This window comes from Psammomys obesus, unplaced genomic scaffold, assembly GCF_907164565.1.
Source record: "Psammomys obesus unplaced genomic scaffold, mPsaObe1.curated_primary_1811, whole genome shotgun sequence".
NCBI classification, from domain to species: Eukaryota; Metazoa; Chordata; class Mammalia; order Rodentia; family Muridae; genus Psammomys; species Psammomys obesus.
The window spans coordinates 6,520,471-6,548,326 of NW_026596085.1; the positions used below are offsets into that span (position 1 = coordinate 6,520,471).

The 27,856-nt window shown below is 39.4% G+C and overlaps 1 protein-coding gene across 1 annotated transcript in view; it reads left to right on the forward strand.

The window, feature by feature from the left end:
• Window positions 1-27,856, forward strand: part of Adamts20 (ADAM metallopeptidase with thrombospondin type 1 motif 20) — a 119,153-nt gene that overhangs the window by 67,889 nt on the left and 23,408 nt on the right. The window contains exons 27-29 of the mRNA XM_055627018.1: window positions 351-512; window positions 1,498-1,671; window positions 27,609-27,776. Coding sequence (XP_055482993.1) covers window positions 351-512; window positions 1,498-1,671; window positions 27,609-27,776 — 504 coding nt within the window. The remainder of the gene's footprint in view (window positions 1-350; window positions 513-1,497; window positions 1,672-27,608; window positions 27,777-27,856) is intronic.

Sequence of the window (27,856 nt, forward strand, 5' to 3'; positions counted from 1 at the left end):
TATCTATCTATCTATCTATCTATCTATCTATCTATCTATCTATCTATCTACTTATTTATTTTAAGACAGAGGGTCACTCTGTAGACCAGGTTGGTCTGGAACTCAGAGATCTGCCTAACTCGGCCTCCCTCCAGAGTGCTGGAGTTAAAGCCATGAGCTCCCACGCCCAGCTTTCATGGTCAAATTCTCATAAAGCCCTTGATAAAAGTCAAGCATTCTGGCAGATTTTCTTGAGTAAAGCTGTGACTCCACGTGGGAGATTTTTACCGTTGACCTGGCTTTGTGCCGAGCCGGCGCCATTCTCACTGTGTCGAACTTGCAGCACGGTGTTTCTGTTCTGTCCCCATCAGTGCTCCCGAAGCTGCGCAGGCGGTCTTCAGCACAGAGCTGTGGTCTGCCAGGACGAAGATGGACGGAGCGCTGCTCACTGTGACGCGGCCTCGAAGCCCCCAGAGTCCAGGCGCTGTGGCTCTGGACCTTGTCCGCATTGGAATTATGGGGACTGGGGAGAAGTAAGTCTTGGTGTCCTCCATGTCATCCCTGAAGATAAATGTAACATACTTCCTGCCGCTGAGCACTGTGGGATGGTTTGATCTTGCTGTTTTGTGTATAAACAGATTTTTTTAAACAGTTCTTGTGCCAGAAGCACTCTGCTCTGATAGTTACTTGTTCCGGAGAGAGCATATACCTTGTTATTTAACACAACTTGGTATGTAGGCCGATATGGTTATGTGCTACCAGTGTCTTTCAAAAATGGGTGTATAGTCATTTAAACTTCTTAGAAAATTAGGTTACTATAGGTACAGAAGACCAGGTTGACATTTGTGTCATGCTTTCTATTGCATGTCGCTCATTTGACTGATCACCTTTAAACCAGATTATTAAGCACTTCTCCATGCCCAAGAATTCTTAAGCACCTTAAAATGTAAGGGTGACTTCAGAAACCATAACCCTGACGGTAAACCATGCCCTTAATTCTGACGGATAACCACATTTTTTTTATGTCAAGGGAAATAAAAGAGTTGTTTAATGCTTTTAGATGGATAAATTACCCAATTAGTTATTTTTTTCAACATAATTTCTCTTCATAAGTAATTTGGAAATCATTCTTTAAAGGGCTACTTTAGCTAGCAACTCAAATGTATCAAGTTCCTTTTAAAACATATTCTAGCATAGCAACTTGCCATTCCAGCATTGCAAATAGTATTTAAACATTGATTAAGTCAACATTATCTTCTTAGAACCGAGGAATGTATCTCAGTGGCTAGACCACTTACCTAGCGTGCATGGGAGTTGTGGGTTTGACCATATAATCTGAGTATGCTGCTCACCTGTAAGTGGAGCAGGAAGGTCAGAAGTTCAGAGTCACCCTCCGCTACATAGGGGACTCCAGGTCAGTCTGGGTCAAAGGAGACCTTGTCTCAAAAGAAGAAAATAGAAGAAACAGTATTCCCTTTGAAGTTAGATGGATGTAACCTTTCCTGTCCTTATTTTCAGTGCACACAGACATGTGGTGGAGGAGTAAAATCAAGATTTGTGATATGCCAGTTTCCCAACGGCCAGATAGCACAAGAACACAACTGTGAACTGCCCAAGCCACCTAGCATGATCCAATGTCACCTGCACGCCTGCCCTGATGACGCGTCCTGGTATCGGGGACCATGGAAAGCGGTACGATAGTAACTGTAGTCTGACTACCATGTTCCGTTTACTTGAATTTCCCCTTTGTAAGTGGGAAAATTCGCATACTATCTCACATCTGATTCCTGCTTCTGAAGGCAGACCATTGACTGTACTGGCATGTTTATTAAAGTCCATAGTTTGAGTAGGAATTCATCCAAGTACTGTAATTACGTAGATATGTGATGGTTTTATATGTATTTATTTTATGTGTGAAGTTTGAACTAATGGAACTGCTTTCCTTTGTTACATCTCTGACTTCCCCTCTTGTGCCTAATGTTAACATTGTATTTGTAATAATGGCAGATTAAGGCTTGTGTCTTGTTTGAGTTTATGATTGTATGTGGCTCTTGTCTGTTTCTATCCAATAACTGATCCACAAACGAATAACATTCTTTTAAAATTGGCTTCCTCGATGTCAGGTTGATTGTTTTGTGGGAAAATGTGAAAATAGTGAAGACAAAGACATTTGCTTGTGTAAAGTAAATTGTTCATAGTTAAATACATCACAGAGAAGTATGACTTATGTAGTAATTTACTATGAATATCCATTTTTCCACTGTGTGGACTTACTATGGTTTAGGAATATTTCAATGTTCCATTTTTTTGAGTCATGGACAAAGCTCATAGGTAGTGCTAATAGATAGTTTATTTTTCTCATATTTTTTCAAATATGTAGTTGGAAGTATAATTAATGAACAAATATATTTAAATTAGCATTTTATTACTTTTATTTTAGATCATGAGCATTTACCTTCAGATAAACATCTGCTTTGAGACCGTGATCTATTTATAACTAAACTCAAAAAAAAAAAAAAAAAAACGAGCCATTTTTGCTACACTTGGTGAGAAATTTAATCACTAACCTGAGGCCCTGTTCTGGTGGTTTTGTTTCTGGATGAGTGGTTCTGGAGCCCGTGGAGCACGCCTTCAGAGCACAAGCTTTAAACACCTACCTGTGTCTGCGTCATGATGGGCGCTAACGGTGGTGGTTTTGAGATAGGCCCACAATGCCTGAAGTATTTACTGTCAGGCCATTTCTTAGAAGATCTGGCTGATACCTGTTCTGTTTAGTGGACAGAATGGAAGTATCTAAAGTCTAGGACAGAGGTTTACTGGAACTCTTTATATAGGTTAGCATTACAGTGCTCTCTTAGATTGAGCTATTTTGGCGATCCACGGGACCTTCCCTTTGATATTTTAAACACTCTGCAGTTCACCAACCTTCTGAAAGAATTCCGTGGTACCCACATACGTCTGTGTATTGTATTGGAATATATCTGACCCAACATTCTAGTGATATGCTTATGCATAAATCGCGTCATAAGTGAGAAACCTGGAAGCCTATAAAGTCCTCTGAACGAGCAACTTTTCAACCTCATAGAAATAATCTAGTCAGTCAAGAACACGATACCTAAGATTATGGAATAGTAAGAGTGAATTACAGAAATTCTCACTGTTTACTACACAACTATTCCAAAAACAGCTAATTGAGTAATTCAATCTTTGCACTAGTGGAAAACTGTAATATCTTTATATATTTTGATAATTTGAAAATGAAGTTTTTAAAAATCTCAATAAATGTTTATACCAGAATTTTTACAAACCTATTTATTTGCATGTGTAAAGATATATATCATTAGAGTGCCTGGATTTCTGTTATATGAAGAATATTTATTTTTTCAATTAGTCTTTTATATTAAAAGGACTCAGGGGATCTGAAGTTTTGTTATCAAAACCAGGTATATATATATATTTTTGTGTCTTTCAGTATTGCTACTTATTAGCCAAATTTCAGAATACCTCTTATAACAGATTAGATTAGATTAGTATTCTTTAAGAAGTAACATTACTCTCCGTAGACCCTGCTCATTCACTTGGAAAATTAAGGGACTGTATATGAATATACATGAATTAAAGACAGTGAATCTTTTTATTTTAAAGAAAAATAAAAAGACAGTGTATAAAATCATTATTAAAATATTTTAGAAAGTTTGAAAGTATTCCTAACTTTTCTTAATGTTCTGGAAAACCCTGTGTTGTAATAACAAAAGGAATAAATGAGTAATAACCCATGCTTGTTAATTGAATTACTTCATTTTTGTTATTAGCCATTGTGAATGGATTGTATCTTAATATACAATGTCTGTTAATGTGCTGTCTTTGTGCTTTGCATAATGTATATGTATGTTGTATTTTTATCCCTTGCATCAGTACCTAAATGTTTTAAGCAACTGACAAACCTTACCTTGTAATGAATGGCTCCTTCCCTTGGTGCTGTTTTTGTTAAGTAACAGACTATTAATGTCTCTTATTAAAAAGCTAACTGATGGAAGCAAATGTTTTCATAATTTTACTGTGTATTTGCATAAGTTACTACAATTTTTCCAGACATAATCTTTTACAAACTAACATAGCAATGTAAAAGTGTAAGATTTGCCATCTACCTCTCAATATAAAAGTATTAGAAATGTTTATATTTTTCTTTTCGTGTATTATAAGTAATGAATAAAACTTAGTGTTGGTTATTGTTAAAGTTACATTCAGATTATTAGTTTGTGACCAGGATAATCTTTAAAAGGATCCTCACAAGCAATTATTGGAGAAAATGCTTTGAAAGCTATTTCTGTGTATTTCCCTATCGTCTCAAATACTTTTCCTAGAAGGCATTTTCCTAGAACACAGATTGTGTTCCCCGTGTGGAATGAGCTCATGTTTGATAAGTAAATACTGTTTGTTCCAGTATGTCCTGGGGTTGAGAACAACTCAGCAGGAGTAAGGAGGATGGTGCTCCTTAAAAACCCTTTCTCTTATAAACCTTTAGAGCGTTCCTTTTTAACGTTTAAGTTTGTTCTTTGAAACCTGTTCGCTCTGGTGCTTTCCTTCCAAGTGTTTCTGGGGAGAAAATCATACAGGATTACAGAGGGAAAAAATTGAATCTCTAAGTAAGAGGCATGCTACACAAGCCCTTTCAGAAATGAGCTGGTGGTCTGAGCACACATACCTGAGTCTGCAGCTGGCTGCTTTGGAGGTCTAGTGAGAGCTGGTGAGCAAGCCTGGTGAGAGCTGAGGAGGGGGTGCTGCCTCTGCAGCTCTGACTCTGGGTGAGGTTGGTAGCCATCAGCTGCACAAGAGCAAGGCAGTGTGTGGGGGAATGCTTCGGAAAACTGTCTTCAACTTTGTGAAGACTGGTAAAGGTATCCAGACGCAGTAATTATTTTCTTAAATTTGGAAAAAGAACATACAAGCATAATAAGTAGTTTGGAAACTAATTTTTAAAATCTTTGTTATTCATTTATTATTTGTGTGTGTGTGTGTGTATGTGTGTGTTTATGTGCAAACACATGCTGTTGTACACTTGTGACTGTCAGAGGACAACTTGAGGGAGTCAGTTCGCACTTATATCATGTGGCTGCCAGAGATTAAATTCAGGTCTTGGCAGAAAATACATTTATCCACTGAGTCATCTGGCCACCCCTGGAGATCAGTTTTTAAAATAAAGTTAAAAAGTATTAAATTGTAATTTAATGAGTCATATATTTACAGTGTATCTGAAGTTTGTTGTACTTATCACCACGTCTTTCTATGGTAAGTTGATTTGTTCTCAAAAGTAATGTATCTGTGGCACAGTAGGCGTGGCTTCTGGCCATCGTCACTCAACCAGATGCAGTCCTGTGTTCAAAAGCTTGGCAGTTCCATGATGAATGTGCGAAATAAATGCATTCACATGCATGACCTTAGAGCTGCAGTAACAGCCAAGTGATTTTTAATGTCAAAGACTTAAATATTTGGGGCTCGATATGTTAGAATAAACCTAGGACTACCGACGAGGATGGTGCTGTGAAGCAGGGGGATGCTGCTGCTCGTAAATCCTTCTGGAAACTCAAACCGGTGAGATGTATTTCTTCATAACTGGGCTTAGGTTGGGGAGGGGCCCCTTCTACCCTAAAACTGGAGGCAAGATTTTACACAATGGCACAGGCCCCTCTGTACACGTGGATTTTATGCCTCGCAGGAAAGGAATGTAGGTGGCCTTACAGATTGCTCTATGTATGTATATCATGCTCTGAAAAGAGCAAAGGAAACTCAGCTGGACCCTTTAGACAAATGACCCAGGAAAAGACTGAGGAGCTACCCTAAAGGAGGAGCATTTGTAGCTTCTGACATCACGGCAGTTGTGATTTAGAATGTAAAGCAACTGAGTCTTGCCTCTGCGTCCCCAGGAGAATGCTTTAGGTGTGGAAGATTCTCTGGACATGTTAGATGTTTTCAGAAGATATTGTCCTGTATCCCATAATGCCTCTGCTGAGTCTGCTTGTGGCAGCTAGAAGAACATTCTTGCTGTTACAGAGGTCGTATGTGTCAGCTGTCAGCGGTTGGAGAAAACCATACTCTAGCTTCTACTTAATCACGAGAGTCAGAAATCAATATTTTTACATCAATTGCTTGACAGTTTCTGGGCAAATGATTGGTAATGATTTGATCACATATGTATTTCCCTTCACATGTTTTCATTGTGTGTTCTCATATTTTTGTACATCTCTAGGAATTAAAAATGTGATTATTCACTTTATAAAAGAATCACAAACATGACTTTTAAAGGTGCATATGAGTAATATTAAAAGTAATTTATTTTAGGAAGTTAAGAAAATTTTCTATCATTAAATTATTTGTTAATCATTTAATAGTTTAAATAGTGTTAGAATATTTTGATGAGTTTTGAAAATTTAGCTCGACCTCAGTAGTGTAGGTCAGAGCACATAATGTTCCTAAAATGTGGTTTTAATCATTTCTGAAGTTGAAAGACTTACTTGCAGAAACCCTTCAAAGCAGCAAAGCTCATCTATGGGTGCGCTTGTAAAATAATGGAAATTGGTTTAAATCAAGTGTATCAATCATTTTACAAATTTGTTTTCAATGACGCCATTAAGTTCTTTAAATTTTTAGGAGTTAAATCTTTATATTTTAACAAATACCTATCTTTGAAAAAGTTGGAAATCGTTTAAGCAGGTCATAAAATTTGGCCTTGAAGTTTTAAGGACACTGTGCACAAATACTTTCAAACATTTCAAAAATGTTTTGCGGAGGCTTCCAAACGCGATTGCTTTCTGTCAGTCCGCGCTCAGTCTCTTCCTTATCTCGTTTGTATTCCTTAAAATATCGGCACGTGTGGAACAAGCTTGTTTCTATAATGAGAGTTAGTAGTTCAGTTCCGTGAGCCCATTTCTCTCCTTGAGTGTGGACACAACAGCCCAAGCCGTCCTTGTGCTAAAAACTAAGGCAAAAGCAGTTGGCCGTGAGAGAACTTAAGGGCATGTTCTTCTCAGCACAGAGAACCATGAGTTTACATGTGTGTCAGCCCAGAGAACAGGTATGAGCCTCGGAGCCTCAGCGGATTCACTGAGCACTGGGGACGGGGACGGGGGCCGCCCAAAGGTGGACATGGGTGCTGTGTCAGATGCATACGCAGCCCAAACTGCAAAGGTTACATTTTTTATTTTGGATCAAAACAAAAAGAAACAAAAAAAAAAAAAAAACAAAAACAGGAGTAGAACTTCTTAAAATAGTATTTTGGGTTGGGGAACTGGGTGGAGGGACTTGAATTTGGATCCTGAGCAGCCACGTAAATAAAGCTGGACACAGTATTAAGGGCCTGTGATCCCAGCACTCCAATGAGATGTGAGAAGGAAACAGGAAAATCCCTGGAGTCTTGCAAGGCAGCTAGCGCAGCATACACTGTGAACAAGAGAGACGCATCATGGGAGATGAGGACAGACACGGAGGCTGTTTTCTGACTTCTGCCATACCCTATGCCATGTGCGTGCCCACATTCATATAAAAACAGATACACACTGTATATGCAGAAAGAGAGTATTTAGTACCCTCACAAAGGCTTTGAGTTTCTGAGTTACGCCTTTCAAAGGTTATGACTTAGACATCCAGATAGTTGTATGACCAAAATGTTTGGTAACATCCCTCAAGTCTTACCAGCTAGAGTCAAGATGGAAACTACTATTATCGTTTTGGTTGTTTTGAGACAGGCTGACTTCAAACTCTCTGAGTAGTCGAGGGTCGTCTCAATGTCTTGAAAGTTCTGCCTCCACTTCTCGCATTCTGGGATAACAGGCAGTTGACTCCATGGCTAGTCAAAAAAAAAAAAAAAAAGGTATGGCAGCACTCAGTGCGCATGCGTGGAGATCACATGCCTGTAGCTCGCCTCGCTCAGGAGACTAACAAGGGAGGGTTGCAGTCCAGGGCCTCCATACAGCAAGACACTGTCTCCACAAAACAGCAATAAATGCCTGAGGGGCTCCAGAAGATGGCTTAGCACTTATGAGCACTGGTTGCTCTCTCGGAGGACCCATGTTCAATTTTCGGCACCCACAAATCTGCTCGTAATCTGTAAATCGGATTTTAAAGGATCTAAAAACCTCTTCTGGCCTCCATGGCTCCTGCATGCACATGGTACACAAACATCCATACAGGCCAATATTCATAATAATAAATAAATAATAAAAGCAAGTAAGTAAAACCTAAAATAAATAAAAATGCTGGAGTTGTATGATCTGTTTTCACAGACACTGTTAGGTTATTTACTGTATTACCGCACTGTCCCATAACCTGATGTGCTGAAAGTAGGAATTTGCTTAATTCATCTTTAAATTAGCACATATACTATTTTACTCTATTCCTAAATCTGGTCAGACCCATTTAGTATTCTGTAATATAACCTTTAATGTATTGAAACATATGGCGTAGGAGCTGTTCGTATTTGTGATTTTAATGTCACAGTGTGTCGTCAGCAGATCACTACATTCTTCTGCACAAATTGTCAATGAGCTGGAAAATGATCCTCTGGGAAACAGACTAGTTTTCTAGTCTAGACGAGTTTTTACTTCCTTGGACTTTTGTTGTTCTTGCAGTTGTGAAGCAGGAGCCCCCAGGGGCTTGAGGAGTAATTACGAAGGGCGTGGAGGAGAGGAGCTGCCAGCAGTCCAGCGGCCATCTTTCCGTTCAAGATTACTGACAGTCCATTTCTATTAGGCAATATATTGGGAGTGTAGAAAACTGAAAAGAGGGAATGGTTTGTGTCTTCAAAGGACCCATTGCCCATGGGAAATTAACATATAAACAAATAAGTGGAGGAGGGCAGAAAGGGGTCTTACAAGAAGTCAGAAACTGGGGAAACATGAAAGGTTTTTTTGTTGTTTTGTTTTGTTTGAGAAGCAGGCCTGGGTCTCAACTTTGATGTGAGTGGAAAGGGGGCATTGGCCAGAGACTATCTGAACAAAAACTACACTGGAAAAAGTGGTCCAGTTACCTGTTGGTGGTGAGACCCAGTTTGTGAGACTGCTCTGTCAGAGCCAAGAAGCAGGCAGAAGGCTAGAAGGTGAGTCGGGATCACATGAAGGAGGACCAAGTTTAATGTAGCAAAAGAGCCTTCTAAACTCTTAAAATCTCTAGATATGGGAATGAGCGAACTTTTGGGAATGGAAATGAGACCCTAGGAAGAATGATGAATAATTCTCATACGTGAGTTGAAACGTGTCACACAGCAAGAGGGTGGCGACTTAGGGGCCTTCAGGAGTGGGGGGATCAAGAGGGTGTTTTGGGTCGAAGGTAGAGCAGCACCCATGTTCTTACACGTGGGACAACATGTGTAACAACATCCTTCCGCGAGCTCTGTTGCTAAGAGAATAAAGCTATAGTGGTTAACTCTAAGATCAATGAGGTTTGAATTCCATGGAAAAAGAAAGGGATCGGTGAGTGGAGAAACCAATGTTAGAGTATTGCATTCGTAGCCCACACTATCTGGGGTACATGGGTAGCGCAGCCGACATTTTGTATTGATAATATAACCTGGACTTCATCAAGAGATACATGAACTTTCTCTTTCCAAGAGTGTGAAGATGTATTGTTACTCCTCAGCCTTCTGAAATGAGGAGAAGGTTCTCGCCCTCATGTGAGAGTAAGCACTCTGCTCGCAGAAGGCCTGGATTCAAGTACAACGCATCATTTCCAGGATAACCTTTATAAGCTAACATTTTTAAGATATCACTTTCTTGGAAGGACAGCAACCTCTTCCCAGAGTTTTGCAGACACAATGGAGCAATACACAAGGGCTCTCAGTGATTTGCAGTGGTCTGTTTTGCATATTATCACTGGCGCCTCTTTTTCTGGGGATCAAAACCTACAAACTACAGAAAAGGCTAGCTACAGTACAATACAGTGCAATAGGTACCCCGAGACAAGAGCTTCTGAACTGACCCGAGACTAGTGTATGAGGGGAACTCATCACTGAATTTGGTTTATTTTGCTGTTTATGGAAATACAGCAATCATCGAATTTTTAATTCATGCAGAATTTTCCAAACCGAACATGCCTCTAAAGCCAGCACCTACCCCAGGAATTCTCTTCTCCTTTAACTCCAACAGCTACCACGTGACTTACACCAGCTACAGCTGGCCAGGTTTGCAACTTTAGATAAATGGAGAGAGTCACGATATTGGATGTGAGACTTGAACGCATTGCACATGATTGCAGTTTTCATAACCGTCTAGGATTTCCTCTATGAACACACAACTATACGACTTTTGTAAATAAGTGGGTAAAAATCAGATGTATACACTGAAGTTGACAAGCACTGAGATTATTATTAATTGTGGGCTTAAATAATGCTGTGATGGCCACTTCTCGCAATGTTTTGGTGACATGGTGTTCATATCTGTTGGATATGCAGCCAAAAGTTGAACGCAGAGTCTCAGCCTATGCAAATGCACCATTTTAATAAATACTGCCAGTTTTCTAAAGTGATTTTATAAGAAAATTCCCACAGCCCCACATCCTTGTCAACACTTGAAATTATCAGACTTCTAAATTTTAACAAATTCCTCTTCTTATGTGGCATTTATTTGCACTTTAAATTTGTATTTTTCTCAATGCCTTTACTGTGTCTCTTTGCCTTCTCTTGTGTAACCCTCTTAGATAAAGTCTTGATTGGTAGCGCCTCGGTGCTAACAGCATTGAAGATCATCACCTTGCTATGTGGTGTTTTTTTGGTTTTTTTTTTTTTTCCTTTGTTTGTTTTTTTTTCTGTCATCCCCAGCTTCTGAGGGAGAGCAGTTAGGAAGAAGAATACACTGCCCAATAGTGGACAGGTGATGGACTCTAAGAGGTTCATAATAGACACAGAACAGCAAAGCCGGGACTGCCTTTGCACTAAAAATTATTTTAAAATTACTTTTCGAAGTATCACTTGAAGACAAGAAATATATTACTTTATCCCACTATTTTAATTGATGGGAGAAAATATATCTATTTTTATTTTTTATTTTCTTAATTTTTTTAAAATTTTAATATTAATCACAGTTTATTCACTTTGTATCCCAGCTGTAGCCCCCTCCTTCATTCCCTCCCAGTTCCACTCTCCCTCCCCTCATCTTCTCCCAAGCCCCTCTCCAAGTTTACTGATAGGGGAGGTACCCCTCCCCTTCCATTATTTTGCTTTTTTCAATGATAGTATATGTGCACCAAGTATTTGTCTGTGTTTACATAGGAATTTACTTTGTACGACTCATTACAAGAGGTTGAGATAAAGTACTATTCACATTGCACTGGGCAAAAGATAGAAAGACAGAAGGATCACATGCAGATTGTCCTTGCACAGACAACCACATGTGCACCCATCGACAAGTTCTGGGTTGTGGGGGTTGGGATACAGAGTCCTCGAGTCTCTGCCGCAGGTGATGAACATTTCATACTGATGGCTCATGCCGAATTGTTAACTTTCTCAGATGATCTAAATGCTAAACCAACAGTCAACAAGGAATTATGAAACTCAGCAAAATCTAGCAATAGAGTTAGCTTTTCGGGGGAAAAAAAATAAAATCAACCTAAGATGTTAACTCTCACAGAATTTCGAGATCTATTTAAATGTGACTATCAAATTATTTCTTAGAAGAAGTATTGAGTGGACTATTTATTAATAGTATCAAATAATCTAAGCTATCTCACAAACATACACAAGCACATACCTAAGTACAACAGAGAGTGGTCTGATTTCCAATTTGTGATAGTCACTATACTTTTCAGAAAAGGATCTGCCTGTAGTGAGAGCATTTTTATTCTAGTCAGTCATATTTTTTTTTTTAGGGCATAAATATGTTCAGGAAAAGTTGCTGGCTCTATTAGAGCAGGTTTTCCCCATAATAAACAACCCTACATATAATATTCTGTAGGTAAATTTGGAAGGCTCCAGGTGTTATTATTTATAAGTGGTGGATATCATCACTGTAGTAGGAGAACTAAAATCTGAAGGTGTTGTGTAGATTGTAATGCAAAACTGCTTTTAAAGAAACTGTAAGAGTCAAAGGCAGTCCATACCTCCTTGATTTTCAAAATCCCTTCCTACTTGCTAATCAGAGAGTTTCGCCAGGCTCTTCTCCTTAAGGCTAGACACTTCTTCAATATTCTGCATGGCATTAGCTTCCTATGACTTCATGAAGTCATTGTGTCGGCATTTTTCTACTAACACGGCAACATGGCTGAGTGCAGAGTCTCACCCTCCCCCACCCCCAGTCTGCAGGACACCCTAGAAGTCAGAACAGCAGAGATCTTGAGCTATGTATTTATTTATTATTAAATATTTTATTTATTCTAAATAAATAAATAAAAGGGAGGTCTTTGTCATTTTCGCAGGGCTAACAAGTCATTAACGTCTCCATTCAGACAAAACAGACACGCCATTGCGCAAATGTGTGTTCTCTGGGTACAGCTGGCATTGTAAAAATGTGTCTTAAAAGGCTAAAAAGCTGGGTGTGGTGGAACATGTTTATAATCCCAGCATTCAGGACGTGGACTAGATCAGATCCTGTCTTTCAAAAAATGATAAAACAACTGAATTTTCTCTTTACTAAGTAGAACGTGGGCTGAAGGGATATATGTGTTTTGAGAAATTTGGTTATTAAGTGTTTATGTTTTCTATGGATAGATGAAAATCTTTCCATTTCAAAGCTATGGTAACAAAATATAGAGAATATTATTTTAAGGGTATTTTATGAGTCACATTGTTGACTCACAGATAAATAATGTCCACGAGATCATGAGAATATATTGAATTAGTCTCACTTAGATGAGCAAAGAGCAGGGCTCCACTCTAAATTACAGGGTGGCGTTTGCAGAAAGCGAGTTTGTCAGTGCTCTCCAAGTACAATGGGTCTCGTTTCTCACTGGTGCTGTTCTGTTTATACTCTTGGCATATACTTCCTATACTTTGACTTTGGTGGTTGAAAAAGATTAAAAGGAAGGGGGAAAAATGAATGCATATAGTGAGGCTGGATGTGGTGGCTCACACCTGTAATTCTAGCACAAGGGAGGCTAACAGAGAGACAGTCATGAGTTCTATGCCAGTCTGGGCTACCCTGAATAAAAAACAACAATAACAGAAGTCAAACATTTTACACTAAATCTTTTTAAAAAGCAGACTGTTATTTACCAAAAAAAGTAAAAAAAAAAATCTTTTACAAAAATTTACTCCTCTTCTCTACCCCATACCTCCTGTGATAATAATTCGGTGTATACCCGATGCATTTTTTTTTCTTCAGTGTTTGGGTAAATGGTTATTCTCAGGAGAGCGAGAGAAGAAGATTCTTTCAAATGGCCTGGGGATTCTTACGTCCTGTTTGGATGGTTGAGCTCAAATCTTTGAGCCCTAAAATGCTATGTTACAAAGATATGGGCTCATAAATCAATGTGAGAGTTTTTACTGTCCTCAGGCTTTGGGAAAGAAAGAAAAACAAGATGGGAGAAGTTGATTTAATGAGCGCTTATGCTGGTTAAGCACTGTAGAAGATTCCTTCATATATAATATTACAGTATGACTACCCATTAGTGCAAGTATTGCTCTTATTGTCATCATTTTATTACACAAAAATAGATAGCCAGTAAAGCTGAGTCATCGTTCATTACTTTACATTCTGCCTCAGCAGGCCACCTGATAGACTACTTAAGGGAGTGTGTGGTGTGGCTCTTGGTTCTAGGGGATACAGTCTATCCCAGTGGGAGGGGTGGAGAGGCAGAGCAGCTTGGTCACATTGTGTTGGCAGAAGCAAGAAGTGAGGCTGGGCCACAGAACCTCAACGCCCATCCCAGAAAGACTCCACTTCCCAAATGTTGTCGGTGTCATAGTGACGATTTAAAAGTTGGTATTTAAAAAAAACAAAACAAAAAACAGAGAGCAAAGGCACACTGTGGAGTTGATGGTCTGCCCACACTGAAGAGATTTCAGTTTTTCCATCCAGACGGCAGATGCTCACGATTCTGGCTCTGGGATCCCAGGTAGGGTATGGGTGGGATCTTTATTATAGAGAGCAGCATCATACATTCTTGCAAAAACAATCTCCTGGTTTGCTGTGGTTTATAAAGGCATCAGGGGGAAAAATGAGCAATTTTCAGTGGGACAAAAATTCCACCGAAAGAGTTATTAAAACTTGGGCGGTATTTTCGCTGTTCTCATAATAGCCACAGCTTTTGTTGTCTTAAAAATAAGAGTTTGGTCCCAGGATGAGCTGTAAACTCCAGACAGGAACTCTAGACAAGTCTCACTTGCAAACAGACATTACAGAGGAGTCTGAAATGTTGCTTATCCTTTTATAGCAGAAACAAACAAACAAAAGTGCTTTTAGATATAGAGTTAAAAAATAAATTACAAGCTTTAGAATAATGGCAGGTTTTTCTGAGTAGGTTTTTTTTTTTCTTCAAATAATGCTTTCAGCCAAATGAGATGGCTCAACCCTTTAACCCCAGCACCCCAAAACCCAGGAGGCAGAGGCAGGTAGACTGAGTTCAAGACCATCTTTGTCTGCCAGCCAGAGCTACATAGTAAGAGCATGTCTTAATAATTTTGCTGATGTTTGAATTTTGAATTAGGATTACATTTAGTACTGCTTTTAGCAAAATCAAGCCAAGTTCAATAATATCTATATGGTGGCTTTTTTTTTTCTTTTTAATTTGACACAAACTAGAGACACCTGGGGGAGGAAAGCCTAGCTGGGCACTGGCTTGTGAGCATATTTTCTTGACTGACAGACGTAGGAGGGCCCAGCCCTCTGAGGGTGTCCCTCCCCGCCACCGCCCGTGCTCCTTATATAGGAAAATGAGGCAATACAGTCTCCCATAGTCTCTGCTTCAGTCCCTGCCTTCCAGTGACAGTCAGATTCCTTCCTGGATGGGTTTAGTCTGTGTTTATCACAGCAACAGAGAAGCAGACTAGGACAGCATCTTTGCACGTTTGTAATTCCTTCATCAGCTCTCCTTAAAGAAAGGCAATTCAGTCCCAGTCACAGGTGACTCTCCACTCTGAGTTTCTAACACTCCTGTGCTGGAGCTAGCACTGCATGGCGTTTCCCCGTGAGATACTTGGATGAACTAATGTAGCTTTGCTTCAAGTTTCGGATCTGAAACTGGATAGCAACCTTTGCAGAAGGTTACCAAGTAGATGGTAGTTAAGTCACCATTAAGTATTCCAATTGAGTCAGCCATTTGAATTACATCTGGGACCATTCATGTTGCACTGCCCAAGCCAGAACTGGAGATCTATTGTGTGTATATGAAGATGCGTGTACACACAGTCAGAAGTAACATTTAGAGCATGAAATAGAAATTTAAAAGTTATGATTGGCACAGAGACCTCAAGAGAAGGAAATGTGTTGAGTGTATTTTCTGGATGGGATTTATTTATTTATTTATTTGTTCTTTAGCTTGGGAGCCAAACACTTTGCAAACACATCTGACTTTAAAAGTCTTAACTGTCCAATATGTGTTCTCACTTTAGTTTTTTATCTTAGCCATTCTGATGGGTATAAGGTGAAATCTCAGGGTCATTTTGACTTGCATTTCTCTGATGACTAGGATGTTGAACATTTCTTTAAGTGTTTCCCTGCCATTCAATATTCCTCTACATAAAATTCTCTGTTTAGCTCTGTACCCCATTTTTCATTGGATTACTTGGTTTATTGCTGTTTAATTTCTTGAGTTCTTTATTTATTCTGGATGTTAGCCCTCTGTCAGGTATAGGGTAGGTGAAGATCCTTTCCCAGTCTATAGGCTGTTGTTTTGTTCTGATAACAGCTTTACAGAAGCTTTTCAGTTTCATGAGGTCTATTTATTGATTGTTGATCTTAGAGCCTGTGCTGTGGTGCTGTGTTCAGGGAGTTGTCTCCTGGGCCAATGAGTTCAAGGCTCTTCCCCACTTTTTCTTCTAAGAGGTTTAGTGTGTCTGGTTTTATGTTGAGGTCTTTGATCCACTTGGACTTTAGTTTTTTGCAGAATGATAAAAGTATGGAACTATTTGCATTTTTCTAAATGTAGACATTCAGTTAGACCAGCATCATTTGTTGAAGATGCTGTCTTTTTTTCCATTGTATGGTTTTGGCTTATTTGTCAAAAATCAAGTATCCGTAGGTGTGTGGGTTTATTTCTGGGTCTTCTATTTGATCACCTCTCCCTGATGGGAGAGCAGTGTTACCAGGCCACAGAGGAAGACAATGCAGCCAGTCCTGATGAGACCTTAGGATAGGCTAGGTCAGTGGGAAGGGGAGGAGGACCTCCCATATCAGTGGACTTGGGGAGGGGCATAGGAGATGAGGGAGGGAGGGTGGGAATGGGAGGGGCTGAGGGAGGGGGCTACAGTGGGGATACAAAGTGAATAAACTATAATTAATAAAAATAAATAAATTAAAAAAATAAGTTACAAAAAATAAAAAAGTCTTAACTGTCTAAAGCTATGATAATTAAGTAACTGGGAGCAATGCAAGAGAATAAAATATTTCAGCAGTAAATAATTTTCAAAACCAAATGCAGTCTCTCATTCAAGCTGCATAGTCGAAAGGTATCTGCCCCAGGTTCAAACAGGGAAATTTCAAATGCCATTAAACTTTCAAAGTGTCAGTATCAACTTTCAGGAAATGCTGTGAGTGGCTCCACCACCAAACTTAAGGGACAGCACAGTAGCAGGGCCACCTCCCAGAAGAGGGTCTTCATGAGCGTATTTCATGGGTTTCCTTGTTATAAACAGCCATATTACTGTACTCCTCCTTAACTATTATATTCCATGACTTATAACAAAATCTCAAATGTAGAAGTTTTTGCCTCTTATAGTGGATGCTCTTCAATGAAAAGCAGCTGCAGAGGGCTCGGGTCTAAGACAAACTGTGGCCAGCTTTCTCTGAGATACCTAGGTATCCGGATTCCTAGAGATTTCAAAAGCCATTCCGCTGGGGCTTAGGTGCAGTTTTTGTATTATTTAGAGACCGTTATGTTGGAATTCTTTAAGAGAAAGAAAAAAGAAAGGCTTACTCCAAGGTTTTACTCCTTGGAATATTGTTTCTAGTGTGTTCTGATCTGAAAATCTTTACCATTCCTGTGCTGAGATCTTACCTTCTGTTTTGGTCTTTTATTTCAGAACTGTATTCTGAAGAGAGTAAACACAACCACTAAAATGCCATTTTAAAATTCTCGAGCAAATGGCCTTAGTTTCGAATGAAGATCCAAAAGGGTCTTATTTAGGAAATATTATTATTTTTAATATTAATTTTAATATTATTAGGAAATAATGATTTCCTAAATATTGAAAACTTCCTTGAGAGTTTGCAATTGCCGCTTAACCAGGAGAGACGCCCAACCCAGTGTCCGGGATATAATCTGATACACTCTGTTTGTTGAAGTTTGGTGCCTCAAGTATGGTGTCATGCTTCTCTTAGCAGAAGTGATTTCTAGTTTGCAATAAGTAGGGATTCCAGGCGCTAAGGGTTGTACTTTCTGTGGCCTCAGTGCTCCTGAAATAGAAAGGCTGCGTGAATCTTCCTGTCAGAGTGAACAGCCTTTCGCCAGTTGTATGGACAAGCTACCTAATACCTTACATAAAGTAAGCAATTAGAGCTGTGTATGAACCGTGTGTCCTTGGACATTCACATCTTCAGCATACAGACCTAACTGTTACAGAAACAACAGGAGCTGATGTAGTATTTAGAAGTGAAATAATTCTTGCATCTAATTATTTGATGCCCTCTATCTACATATTACATAAAAAAATCAGGACTGGGGTGTAGCTCAGTTGGTAGAGTACTTGCCTGGCACACACAAAGCCCTGGGATCCATCCATAGGAGAACAAAAATTAGGAGTGGTGGCGTTCACCCATAACCCTAGCACTTGGAAGTCAGGGGGTGGAGGAGTGGGCCAGATGTTCAAGGCCACCCTCTCTGGATATAGGAGACTCTCTCGAAAATTAATGAATAAGTAAATTGGAAATTTTGGAAGGCCAGAAATTTGGTAGTACCTTACTTAGTTTTGTTCAAGATTGTTTATTTAGGGACAGGAGGCTGCGGCCCATGCCTGGGAAGCAAGCAGTCTTCCAACTGTGTTATCTTCCCAGCACCTAATAGTCTGTTTTATTGCTGCTGCTGTTTTTCTTATTGGAATCATGAATGTACCCAAAGTTACTTAATACATTAGGAAACTAAAATAACCAAATGTCTGAGAAAAAAAGAGGGAAAGTTATGTCAACTTGGGTTTTATTTCCAAGCAGCTGAAGAACTAAATGACCCAATTTTTAGCCATTTACAAAGTGGTTTTGAAAAACCATGTATTTTACATAAAATTTTTGCAACTGTATTACAAAATCGTGAGGTCTCCTTCTTGGTGTGTTTTTCCTTACCTGTCAGTGAGGAGGAATGTGGAGGAAGCCGTGATTCTAGCTGTTGAAAGGTAGTTCTAAGTCTTAGTAACTGACCTAGGATAAATAGCTAGATTTACCGGGGGCCAGGTTTTAAAATGAGTCATTTTCAAGTTTACTTACCGAAAGTTCAGAGAGCTGGTGGTGATATAGACTATATACCGAATTCATCCAAGATGTTTTTAATTAAGAAAAAATTTACACAAAAAAAATTAAGATCCTCAATAGCACGTCAGTGGCCACTAAGATTTAATGTTGGTGTCGGAGCCTCTCTCTCATCCTGCTTCCAATATCACTTTTACATGTGCTGAATGTTGGTTTTATTTTTCATTTCTTTTTTACTTTTAGTAATAAATTTTTAATCATTTCAAGCTTTGTACAAGATAATAAGTGTCACTGCGACATTTTCTTAATGCCGAACCCTTCTCTGGCCACTTCCTTTCCCTGCCAATCTCAACTACATCCCTTCTTCGGCTTCCCCACCTCTTTTTCTTCTCTAGCAGTTCTTCTAATTTCAGGTCATCTTGTCTGGGGTTTTGTTTCTGTTTCCAGGTGGAGAAAGCATGGGATACTTGCCTTTTTGTCTCTGTCTAATTTCACCCACAAGATCATTTCCACCCATATTTCTTCCTTTTTTTTTTAGATGGAAAACTTCATATATTTATTGTTAAATCACAGCCTGGATGTAATATAATGTCTTTTTAAAAATTCACTTTACATCCTTGTTGTAGCCCCATCCCTCCTCCCCTCTCAGCTCCATCCTCCATCCCTCCCTCTGATCTTTTACTTAGAAAAGGGGAGCTCTCTTTCCCATCCAGCCCAGATCATCAAGTTACATCAGGACTGAACATGTCCTCTTCCCCTGTGGCCTGGCAAAGCAGTCTCGACAGAGGAAAGTGATAAAAAAGCTGGCAAGTGAGTCCCTCTCCGATGCAGTCCCCACTTCCCTTACTAGAGGACCCACATGAGGCCTAACCTGCCCATCTGCTACATCTTTGTAGGGGCCTAGACCAGTTCTTGCATGGTCCTTGGTTGATGCTTCATTCTTAGCAAGCCCCTCTGGGGCATGGTTAGTTGGCTCTGTTGGTCTTCTTGTGGAGCTCCTGTTACTTCTGGGTTCTTTTCTCTTTCCTCCCACTTTTCCACAGGACTCCCTACACATCGACCAGTGTTTGGCTGTGAGTCTGGGCATCTGTTTTGAGGTGCTGTTGGGTAGAGCCTCTCAGAGGACAACTCTGTCAGGCTCCTGTCTGAAAGTTTAGCAGAGCATCGTTCATAGTGTCATGGGTTGGTACTCTCTGATAGGGTGGGTATTTGGTTGGGCCAGGCATTGGTTGGGCGTTGCTCTGTCTTTATCACTGCACATCTTGTAGGCAGGGTAAATTTTGGGTCAAAGTTCTTGTGGGTGGGTTGGTGTTCCCTTCCCCCTGCTAAACGACTCTGAGATTTCATCTCACACCAGTCAGAAAGGTTAAGATCAAAATCTCAAGCAAAAGCACATGCTGGCAAGGGTGTGGAGAAAGGGGAACCCTCCTCCATTTCAGGTGGGAGTATAAGCTTGTACAACCACTTTGGAAATCAATCTGGTGCTTTCTCAGACAACGGGGAATAGCTTTACCTCCAGACCCAACTGTACCTCTCCTGGGTATTTACCCAAAAGATGTTTCGCCATACAACAAGGACACTGGCTCACTATGTTCATAGCAACATTTTTTGTAATAGCCAGACTCTGGAAACAACCTAGATGTCCCTCAACCAAATAATGGATAAAGAAACTGTGGTACATTTACACAATGGAACACTACTCAGCAAGTAAAAACAAGGAAATCATGAAATTTGCAGGCAAATGGATGGAACTAGAAAAGTTCATCTTGAGTGAGGTAACACAGACATAGAAAGACACACATGAGATATGTTCACTTATAAGTAGATTTTAGCCATATAGTACAGGATAAGCATACTTCAAGGTACAGATCCAAAGAAGATAAATAACATAGTGAAACCAAGGGGGGGGGATGCATAGACAGAGGTAGTGGCTGAAGAGAGAAAACAAAGTTGGAGAGGGAGTGCAGAGAGTTAAGAGGGTGGAGATCAGACCTGGGAAGAGCAAGAGAGAGAAGACAAAAGGCCTGTGGAGAAAAGAGAAATAGGGTGGGGACATCTCTGTGACAAGCTGGAGATCTAAACTAGGGCAGGCTCGTGGGAGGATGTGAGGAGGACTCAAGCAAAGACCATAGAGACTGAAGAGGAGGGACATCCACGCACGTTTCTAAAATTGCCATGTCATGTTCCCCTATGGTTGAACCCAGAGGCACCCTGTCCACGTAGCAGGTTTTCTTTACCACTCACTGTCTGGTGGCTGCCAGCTCGTTCTATGCAGGTCTCTCTTTCGTGTGTTGACTTCATTTCCTTCAGGTATGCAGCCAGAAGAAGGCTGCCTGAACCATGGTGTAGCTGTGGTTTTTAGTTTTCTGAGGGACTTTGTGCTGCTTTTTATATTGATTATACTGACTCATATCCCAACAGTTGAATATTAGTTTTAATATTAGTTCTTAGAGAAGTGTCAATACAATTTACATAACAAACATAGAAAAATGTCTCAATTAAAAAATAAAATATACATGCATTTGCCTGTGAGTATATATATTCACAGAGAATGCTGTACTAAAGCAAATGAAATACATATTTGCAATTTTTATAGTTTTAGTTTTTATTTCTCTTCTATTCTCCAGACCAGACCATACTTTTTCCAGATAACGTTTTACAGGATCTTCAAGGATTAAAATAAAATTACTACTAATATGTTGATACCTGGCTTTTGGGAGGGGGGAGTCATGAATAAACGTCTATTCACCCCAGACACAGCACGAGCTGCGGACCAAAGAAAAGATTCCACCAACTCAGCCAATGAGGGTTTTTTGGTTACTTACAGGAACATGGATGACTAGAAGGCAGCTACGACACTGAGTGAGAACTCACTAGAGCTGCATCCCGGAAGCTGCTTGCACAAGCTTTGGGGTGCTGTCCCTTAGAATTGTTCACGCTTTAGGTAACCATGGAGATAGACCTCCTGAGTCTCCGAACTTTTTCATCTTCCTGGTGAGACTCTTGTGAGCTTCCTGGTTTCGGTGTCTCATTCTTCCTTTGAGGAGGGAGTTCCAGTTCAGAGGGGCTAAGCACATAGGGTATGGAAGCAACCACTGGATTTGGAGGGTTCCACGTCAAACCAGTTAGGTCTCCCCAGGAGCCTTTGTGCCATGCCAGAGGAGAGGGAAGGAGAGTATGAACATTCCCTGCTCTGGACTATGTTGTACTACAATTATCTCTTCCAGATAGAAGACAAACTTATGAACAAAATGCGACACATTAATTGGCAGCAAGTGATTCTAGGGTCTTTCTGTTTTCCATGTTTCTCCTCAGCGTGTCTGTTCTTAATTTGTTTTATTATCCATATGAGGAAAGGAGGCAGAGAACAGATAGTTGCAGGCAAAATTGGCGTAGAAAATGAGAAACAGGATGGGAAGAAGGGATCTGTAGGAGCCAACCACCTCAGCACACACATTCCGAATCAGAGATTCTTGCAGATTAGGTGAAGACAGATGCCTGCTATTGCAAAATGAGACACTTGAAAGAATGTGAAGCCGTTTTTAGGAAGAAAATGTTGCCTAAGCTCAGTATTGAACTACAGACAGGGATGAAGGTGTCATGCCCTTGGCGAGGAAGGAAATGGAATGTGGGGTGGGCAAAGTGCTTTCTAGGGAATGACACGCTACATGGCTCACTCACTGATTTCTGTCTTTGCCATTTAGAGCACTGTTTACACTATGGGAAACATCTTTAGGCAAATTAGTGTGTGCTGTTCGGTTTTGCTCTCTGGCTCTTGTTTGATACATCTGTTTTTACGATTTTCATAGTGTTACAAATGTTCTTAGGGTTTTTTTGTTTAATTGTTTCTTCTTGTAAAGAAAATATATCTCTTTTGCCCTCACATACATGTTATTTTACTAATGTCACATAAAAATGAAGGTCTGACCAGGGCAGGATACACAACAGTGAGGCAGAATGCAATAGGTGTTACAAGGCTGTTTTGTTAGTGCTAGCTGGCATGAATACTAATTTTCCAGTATCAGTATGCTTCCCGTGGCTGTCAGAAAGGAGTCAAGTTCCGGATTAAAATGTTTATGCACATCTGGAGAAGCAACGGTTCCCACGTGTTAGATCAAGACGACCTTCATTCCCTCATTTGATTTTGTTCAGCAGTTTATGTTTCCAGAACTAGCCAGAAGGTCCTCCCAGTTAAGCCACTGGTTTTTCTATCATCTGTATCTGAAATAACAATTAGTTTTATTCTATAATTTCATACAAGTATTCTGTGAAAAGAAGAACATTCTTGTTCTAGAATTAATCTTTTCAGTGTAGAATGAATTCTCTTGGAACAGGAAGTTTCAGATTACCTGAAGAAGTCTGGAGAGTTTCTATTTTATCACTTGCAAACTACATTTCCTTCAATTGTCCTGCTTTGTTTTTAACAGACTCTAAATTTTTTTTTTATTAATTACAGTTTATTCAATTTGTATCCCAGCTGTAGCCTCCTCCCTTCTCCCCTCCCATACCACCCTCCCTTCCTCTTTGCCTCCCATGACCCTTTCCCAGTCCGCTGATAGGGGAGGTCCTCCTCCCCTTCCAACTGACCCTAGTCTATAAGGTCTCATCAGGACTGTCTTTTTCTGTGGCCTGGTAAGGCAAAAACAGAGAATTTTTTTTTTTATTCACCTCATCTGTAAACAGCATTGATTGAGAATACCCAAATGCTTATTGACTGTTGCTGCTCTTGTGGTTATGAAACATCTTCAGCCATTAGAGAAGAGGAGGGGTTTTGAGATGAGGAAGAAAATGTCCAAAAAGGAGAGTGGTTAAAGTATGTCACAGGCATGGATGAGAAGTCACCATGGAAGCCATTGTCCTGAATTAGTAATGTGCAAGTTTAAGACAATCAATATAGTGACTGTTAAGAGGTGACTGTTAAGAAAACAAAAACAAACAAACAAACAAAAAAACATTGACAAGAATGCAAGAAAGGAGCTGTACAGTGTTAGTAACATTCCAAGGGAATAAAAAGATGTCAGTGGCTAAAACATTGAGAGAGAGAGAAAAAAGGCAGATATTTATCTCCAGAAGGAGCAATCGCTGTTTGGGGGTTTCCTATGTAATGGAGTAACGTTGTGTTGTCTTCACGGTTTGGAATGAGGCAAGTTTTGGGAGAAGGAAGAGAGTAACATTTCACTGTTGTTTACTGTGCTGCTGCCTCTTTCCAAGGAAAACATAATTCTTTGCATAGCGTGTTCTCTTTTACTTTAGAGAAATTCCCACATGGCATTCGTCAGATGTGATAAAATACTGCAGCTACTCTTCCTTAGGACTTGAGGAAAACAGATCTGTACTTGTTCAGAGCTCAGGAGAAAGGGTTTTATGTTAAGTCCATCCAACGCATGAATTACTTTTCAATTGCTTGGTTTTATAGTTTTTCTAGCTTAGAGAACTGTTTGTGTGTGTGTGTGTGTGTGTGTGTGTGTGTATTTGTGTGTACACAAATTTAAAAGAAAATTGAAGAGAAATGAAAGAACTAGGAATTAATTTAAGAAACATGAACACTGTTTCACCTTAAAGAGTGGGGAATATTATTGTGCCTCAAATATTCCATGACAATGAGCTTGGAGAGATGGCTTAGCAGCTAAGCACACTGGCTGCTCTTTCAGTTCTTATGGTGGCCCACACCCATCTCTAACTCTAGGCATCTCAGGGCATCCAGGGTCCACTTCTGGCCCCCATAGAAGTGCAAACATGTGGTGCACAGACATATACGCAGGCAAAACACCCTTACACATGAAATGAAGTTAAAAAATACGATGACAAGTTGCATAATACAAGGTTTGAAAAGAATCTTGATTAAAACTGGGTGTACCCATAAAACAAGAAAAGAATGAGTTAAAGACAGAAATTGGCATTGTCATTTCTTGAGTAAATGAGAAATAGACTTGAAATTACATTTACTAGTTTTACTTTTACAAAAATAAGAATTTTCTTATGGAATATGTTTATAAAATTGGTTTGCATTTAAAGTGTGTTTAATAATAGTATGGATTTAACCAATCATAGTCTAGATAACTCTAGTAAATTAAAATAAGGTGGAAGAGAAAGTCAAAGATGAATAGAAAATCGTTCTGTTTTCTGAAGAGTGACTTTTCAGTTCACCATGTGTGGGTTTACATTCCATGCAGAGATACTGCTAAATTTTAAACTAAAATCTCAATTTCTGTCTCTTTTCCTCTGTTGCAACTGTTTTGTGAATGAATTGGTCATTCTTGAAAATACCTGTAATATTCTGTAAGTTTACTGTTCATGTCTTGGGGTCTTGACACTGTTAAAAGCACCTTAGGTATTTCCAAGAACAGCTATGTGTATAGCAATACATGAACAATATCTGGCTGAGGCATAGCAAACAAATATATAAGATCCTTCATATCATATGTGAACAAACATGATTCTCTTTAGATTCCATCACATGCCTAAGGACTTAAGAAATGGTTGCTTTTCACAGGTGACTAAACTCTGTAGTATCTTTACTGTAATCATTTTAGTGATATTTAATATCTTGTGGTGTTTTCTATGACTTATGTTTAATATTAGGACCAACCCTGCATAGTACACTTAATGCAGAGTATGCATGCTTAGCTTATAGCTACACTGGCAGAGAGAGAGAGAATGATGTTTGATGAGCCTGCGCATGAACATTCACAATAAATATTATGTTGAAAAAAGGCACTAACAAGGAGTCATGACAACTGTCTTTCAAATATCCTAATTAAAAAATTATAAAACAGTATGAATCAAAAGGAACATTCTGTACATGGGTGTGTGTTATGTGGGATAATTCCCATACATCACCATTAATATCTGCTTGATGGCACATAATGTGTGACATTTATTAATGTACAATGTTATATTTAGAAAAATAAGTAGTGAAGAAAAGAAAAGGTAAGGCCATGAGCATATCAATGGCCAAGGTGAGTTTAGCATAGAGGTAGTCTGATTCAGAAGGGCCTTAGACAGTGTGTGGAGATTCTGCAGAGACTCCCACAGAGCTGAGTGGGTCCTGAATATGGAGGAAGAAGAGACCAGCCAGGACGTGATAGCAGTAATCAAGGCACTGAGCTAATTGCCTGTACCAATGGGAGGTAGTATTGCAAAACTATGAAAAGCTAAATTATTCCCAAATTATGTCAATATATACTTAAATTTTATTTTTAACATTTAATCATGAATATGTGGGTGTGTATGTGTGCAGGTGCCCACAGAGGTGAGAAGAGGGTGTTGTGTCTAAGGGAGCAGGAGTTATGGGTGGTTGTGGGCCATTGGACATAAGTCCTGGGAACCAAACTTGAGTCTTCTACAAGAGAAGTTTGAAATTTAGGACTTATATTCACTGAGTGTGGGGGCATACACCTCTAATCCCATCACTCAGGAGGCAGAAGCAGGCAGATTGCTGTGAGTTCAAGGACATCATGGTCTATATAGTGAGCTTCATGTCAGCTCACAGGCCACACTATGAAATGCTATCTATCTCAAAAAACCAAACAAAAAAGATTTTAACTTAGGTGCCCATGTGTGTGAGTCTACATCAGTGTATGTGCATGTGTGTTGATGCTCATCTGTACAAACACACATGCACACAAAAAACATGTGCATGGAAACACACACACAGTAGCACACACAGGCAGAGGCTAGAAAGAAAACTCAAGTTACAGGCTTTTTTGTTTTTGTTTTTGTTTTGTTTGTTTGATTTTGTTTTGTTGTTGTTTGTTTGTTTTTTGTTTTGGAGACAGGGTTTCTTTGTATACTCTTGGCTGTCCTGGACTAGCTGCTTTGTAGACCAGGCTGTTGTTGAACTCGTGGAGATCTGTCTGCCTCTGCCTCCCAAAGTGCTGGGATTACAGGTGTGTGCCACCATGCTTGGGTGAGTTACAGGCTTTTGAGATACAATCTAAGTTCTGGTCTTCATGATTGAATAGCAATAACTCTTGATCACCAGAGGGATGCTGAACCATGCCTCCAGTCTCAAGAATTATATGTGTGTGTGTGTGTGTGTATACATATGTATGTATATATAATTATACATATAAACATGTAATACAGTAGCTAATAGTCTCACAATCTATTATATATTTCTAAATGAATCAAATGTCCACTTGTATTTTAATAAGATTTTTTTTTTTACTATATAAGTTGGAGGGCTGGTTATCAAGAGACACACCTTCCATATTGGTATAAATAGGAGTTGTCTGTGATCCACGTCTTCCTTGCTGGACTTTCTTCCCCTGGTCCATCTATCACGCTGAACTTATCAGTACCCACGCTGAAAACTCATGAAGAGTGCTAGCAGAGGAATCTATTATTTTGTAAGAATCCATATAGGCACCAGACTGTATTGGACATTCCATACTCTTCCTCTAATGTTGATCGTTATGATGCGTTTGTAGGACTGGCATTTATCCTCTTTACCAACGGGAGAAACTTGTACAAAAGCAGTGTTTCATGCCAAAGCCCAAGATGTCTACTACAGTGCACTGGCCTCATGCACAGAATTGTATTTTCAAGGATTTTGCTGTCTGCATTGGATGCCTTCTGCTGTTATAGAAATATGCTTTCCAGAGTGGTATAAAATACAGACACAAATGGGTTATAAAAAAAAAACAAAACCTGCAAACTGCTTTCCCAATTAGCTCATAACTTAATGTTCATGAGGATTTTTTGTTCTTAACTGAAAAATAATAGTTTGCTGTAAAAATATGATAACACAAATATGCAAGATGGTACTCTACATACAAACTGGTTTAGTATGACATACAGTTGGTTGAAGATAGTCTCTTTAACCTTATAAAATCTAAATCTGTATGCATCAGAGTCTATGCCTAATACATTTTAGATAATCAGTACTTGTATGGAATGAATAGCAGTCTTATTTTTTTCAGGATCAATTAATATCCCAGAGCAGACTGGAAAATTTCAAATCCTCACTAACTGCAAATACCAGACCATGTGTAATAAGAATATTGAAGTAATAGTGTTTTGCTTACTTCATTTTCTAGTTCTTGAAGCTGTTAATAAAAAGCATTAAATGTTTTCTTGTATTTTCTGTAGTGCTCGGCTTCTTGTGGTAAAGGTATAAAGCACCGGGAGGTTCTTTGCATTGATCAATTTCAAAGGGAATTAGAAGAAAACTATTGTAGTCATCTGCAGAAACCTCGAACTCACAAAGCTTGCCGATCGGGACGATGCCCTTCATGGAAAGCCAATAGATGGAAGGAGGTATGTGACATTTTACAACCATCACCTGCTATCTCTATCTATCTATCTATCTATCTATCTATCTATCTATCTATCTATCT